Source organism: Haplochromis burtoni, unplaced genomic scaffold (genome assembly GCF_018398535.1).
Source record: "Haplochromis burtoni strain Fernald_Lab_line unplaced genomic scaffold, NCSU_Asbu1 Contig_21, whole genome shotgun sequence".
Lineage (NCBI taxonomy): Eukaryota > Metazoa > Chordata > Actinopteri > Cichliformes > Cichlidae > Haplochromis > Haplochromis burtoni.
In genome coordinates, this window is record NW_024582382.1 from 617,561 (window position 1) to 622,152 (window position 4,592).

General features: G+C 43.2%; 1 protein-coding gene across 1 annotated transcript in view; it reads right to left on the reverse strand.

The window, feature by feature from the left end:
• Window positions 1–523: 523 nt before the first annotated feature.
• LOC102289155 (2',3'-cyclic nucleotide 3' phosphodiesterase) overlaps window positions 524–4,592 on the reverse strand; it is a 4,868-nt gene continuing 799 nt past the window's right edge. The window contains exons 2-4 of the mRNA XM_005920364.3: window positions 2,200–3,552; window positions 1,990–2,114; window positions 524–1,862 (exon numbers count right to left, since the gene is read on the reverse strand). Of these exons, the coding sequence (XP_005920426.1) occupies window positions 1,401–1,862; window positions 1,990–2,114; window positions 2,200–3,514 (1,902 nt within the window). The 5' untranslated portion in view covers window positions 3,515–3,552 and the 3' untranslated portion in view covers window positions 524–1,400. The remainder of the gene's footprint in view (window positions 1,863–1,989; window positions 2,115–2,199; window positions 3,553–4,592) is intronic.

Genomic DNA, 4,592 nt, shown 5'->3' on the forward strand with positions numbered 1-4,592 from the left:
GGGGGGGTAGAGGTGGAACCAGAAGTAGTATTTATATTGTAACGGTATGCACAACTAATGGGGTAATAGAAGGATAGATGAAATATCACACTATATTAGAACATGTTAACCATGTCAGCTTATAAATGCAGATTACATCTGAGCACTTGCTTCATCACGTGAAATACTTTTGGCAGCCATCATGTCTATGATGAAGTTTGAAACATGTATACTGTGCCAGATTCTTGTGCAAGGTACACCGATGTTCAGACAAGTATTGCAAGCCAATCTGTGACTGCAATGTTTCATATCTTCTTGCAGTATTTGCAAAGTATTAAAGCTAGTTCTTGAACGTTAAATGACAAGCTATTAATGGTTTGCAGGCAACACTTTACCACAAACAAAAACAAAGTGTAATGGCAGCATGGGGCAACCAACAGCACCCTCTGCTGGAGTGCTCAACTACAAGCACTGTGAGAAAACGACCATCTGGAGATAATGACTTTTTCAGTTTGCATGCATGGAACCAGAGTAACCAGACGGATTACTGGAGCAAAGCATGTTCTTTTTATTAAGTGTACAAAACAAGTGCAAAAATAGTGATTCATAAGAGCGACACAAAGTAGGACTTGCCCTTCAGAAGGTTCCATCACAGGATACAAATTGTAATTCAATGCATGAAGTGCTTTTTGTAGAGAATGAATGAGTATTGCGCAGTACAAAAAAAGAAAATTGCAACACATGGACTTTGATTCACAGCATTTGATAAGTACTAAGTGCAAGCTGCAGAAACAAAATGCCATCAGCATTCTCCCTCTCAAACTATGCACAGTGCAAAGATTCTTACTAGGAAGGTTCTCTAAAAATGACATTCAATCTAATACACTTATTCAAATACGCAACTTTGGCCCATATGTTATTGTCACTATTACTTCCTAGGCTGCGCAAACACACAGAAATGACACTACTACGTCAAAGGAAAGACAAATTCTGTTAAAGTGGCAGAGCTACTCTTAGCAGGTCAGTAATGTGTAAATACGTCATAGCATGCAATGAAAGTACCTAGTTTATCACAGCTGAGTATAGTGAGAAACACTGATGTAGACAGGAAATCTAGAAAGAAGTGATAAGTGGCGCTGAAGGAGGGCAGACTATGTAAAACTGCAGCTAACAAGACCTCAAACAGCTAGGTACTGCAACCTCTGGCACTGATCTGTAAAAGAAAATACTGAACCGTGTTAACAAGCCTAATGGGATTGAAGGCATCTTGGGTTGTGGTGCAAATCAATGGTAAAAAAGGCACACAACTTGTGGATTTAGGATGGCTATAAGTGAAACCCCAAACTAACACACAAACTTTGCACAGAAGAAGCCCAAGAGTAATTCCAGTCATCCTAGCTCACACATCCCATGTTTGCCATTTACAAGATCATACACTTTGGCTTCTTTTTCTTCTCGTGGTCTTTTTTGGTGGGCTCAGGTTCCTTGCACCCGTAGAAGCTGGAGAAGCAGGCTGGTGCACTAATTGGCTCTCTGAGGTTGAGCAGCCACTTTCCCGTACCGTAATAGGTCAGCGTGCCGAGCTCCATCTCTTCAACTTGCTCCCCCTGCTGGCCTTCCTGCTGCAGGGTCAAGATTTCCAGCAGATCGATGCCCGTCTGAACGGGCTCGACACCCTCTGCGCAGCCCAGAGTGACATGGGCGCGGCTTCCCAGAGGCAGTGAGGCAGCTGCGGGGACCGACTCCACCTGCTTTTCAGCATCAGCTGGCCACAACTGAAGCTGTTCCTCAGTGAGAGACACTCTGGCACCAAATGTGCGAGGGGTTACAAAGAGGGCACTAAGTGACAGATCGAAGAGGGAACCATAGGAATCTTTTACAGCCTAGAGAAGAGGAAATACAAAAAGAGATCAAATTAAATGAAATTATGGTTAGTATTCAATGTTAGTTCAGCAATTACAAGTAAATGAATAATGCTTTCATTTCTGGGAAAATTGAATTGTTTCTTGCCTGTTTCTCTGCATATTCTTTGGCACCCTCAGCTTTTCCATAGTTACAGAATTTCGTAGTGCAATGGAGAATTCCTGTTGGTTGAAAGTACTGCTCAAGGTCCACCTCCTCAGCTTTTCCTGAAACTGTTTATTACAAAAAAGGAAGAAATAAGTTTTCACCCCTAATTAAGAGAGTTCAGTTACTTGGTAATAAAAATTAGACACTCACAGTCAATCAAATGTTTCTTGAAAGCCTCCAAGGTGTCCAGTGTTTTCAGGAAGTCCATTGACGTGCATTTAATCTTGTCCTGGATAGAGGACAGAAGGAACCAGCCAAAGTAAAGAGGAAGGGACACTTCTTCAAGTGGTCCTTTCATGGCTGCCAGATGGGCTTCCTCTAGGCCACGCTTGGTCTTCTTGGTCAGCTGTCCAAGATCTCTGTTCCATTCAGTTTTTGGCTCCAAGAAGATAGCAACAAGATTGTTCTCTTCTGCAATCTCTTCTAGACGGGCCAGGCGATCCTGGGTGTGGTTGGTGTCGTCTACCACTATCAGCACAGAGGAAGCGTTTTCGTCTGTGCAACAAGCAACTACAGCTTCATCCAGTGCCTTGTAGCCCTCTGCACTAGATTCTGGTTTTTCAGGTTTAACACCATGGTCATCAGCACTAATGACGGTGCAGTGGTCTTTGTAGGTGTCGGCTATGGCACGTGCCAAAAAGGTTTTACCGCTCCCTGGAAGGCCTCTAAGGACAACAAGGGTACGAGAGATTCGGAGGGCATCTTTGGTCTGCTCCTGTTCTAAAAAGGCAAAAGACAGAGAGCCAGAGGCTGGGACGATATCCTCTTCTTTTTGAGGCTCCGACTCAGGGCTCACATTTCCAACTTCTGCTGAAGCCTCAGTCTTTAGCATTTCAGCTTCTGCTGGCTTTTCTGAAGACACCAAAACAGTCTCTTCTGGTTTGGCTTCTTCCTTCTCCTTAGGCTTAGCTCCGGAGTCACCTTCAGCCTCAGTATCCATTGCTTTTTGCAGTTCTCCCACAGACTCAGCTTGTTCCTTCTCTTTTGGGCCCGGTGGCTGTGTATCTACTGGCTGCTGTGTCATGGCCGAGTCAGGTAATGTTTGCACTTTTATTTCTGGAACAGATTCGGCCGCTTTCTCTGGCGCTGGTTCAGGGGCGCTCTCTGCCAGGGGCGTTTGCAAAGCCAAAGATTCTGGGTTGTTCTCTGGCTGCTGTTCAGAGATTTTCTTTTCAGATGACTCTTCTGGTTGCTGTGACGCTGCTGCGCCAGGCACTGAGTCTGCATCAGCTTTTTCTGTGGGCATCGCCACCTTGTCTGTCACACTCAGCGCCTCCATTTCTTTCACAACCTCGCTTTCCTGACCATGTACTGCCATCTTCCCAGTTGCTTCCTCAGCAGCTGGTGACTTCTCAAGCTCTGTGGATTCCACTGGCGTCTCCACAGCTGCTTTTTCCACTGCAGTCTCCGCTTGCTGTGGAGTCTCTGACGCACCTAAAACCTCACCACTCTTCTCAGTATCCATTTCTGGTTCAAAGTCCAACTTTAAACACCACCATGTACCTTAAACATACAATCAGAAGACAAATCGTTTTATCAATTTACTGAATTCAGGAAAGGAAAGGCTCACTAAGGATATTAAATTCATTTATCACTTTTAAAACGGATCTAGCACATTAGCCTAAATTAAAAATTTAAGACCAGGTTACATTTTGGGATTTCCAGAAGTATCACAGAAAAATAATCAATTCCAGTTAAAACAAACAAAAAACAAAAACACCCCACTTTAACTACAACTGACGATGCAAATGTGCAGCAAACATATTTGAAAAAGGAACTCCTAGTCTTTTTTTCCCCCATAACTGTCACTTCTGAAGTCTTTTGATGGTCATCAATTTAAACAGTGCTGCAAGAATTGCAATCAGAATGTCTTAAGGGGAAGTTACACAATATTGAAAATTTGCAGAGGCTGTATTATACTCCTCTCCCCTAAATCAGTAACACACACACACACACACACACACACACACTATTTTACATCTGCAGAAGGTGGGGAGAAAAAAGAAAATTCTGGCATGCAAATAACTTGAGCTTTAATGTTCATTTTTGGAGACGGAGGGGGTTTTGCAGCTTTGTGCACATAGAAGAAGTGAAAGAAGAATGCCGTCTTCTTCTCCTCCCCCTTTTACGTGAATTCCTATTCATCTGGTAAAACCACAAAAATCTCCAGTTCACTGGTAAATTGAGGGAAAGCACTGTATTAAAACCTTGCATATGCGCCACAGCTTGCCAGCAAAAAACAAGACAAAGGGCAATAAAGAAAATGGGGCATCGCGGAAGTGTAGTTACTTCATAGTGTAACCATATGGCAAGCTCTGACCAAATATTAAAGCGTTGCTAAACGCTGGATTTAACAGATAGGGTGAAACTACGACGTGTCATTGGGGAGAAGGGGGAAGCTCTCACGAAACAATGTGGCAACAAAGCCAAGCTGGCCGTCGTTAATCCCGGTGTTTTCCAGTTTAGAAAACCAAAAAAAAAAAAAAAAAAAAAAAAAAAAAAAAAAAAACAGCAATCGAAACCAGAGACACAAAGAGGGGCAA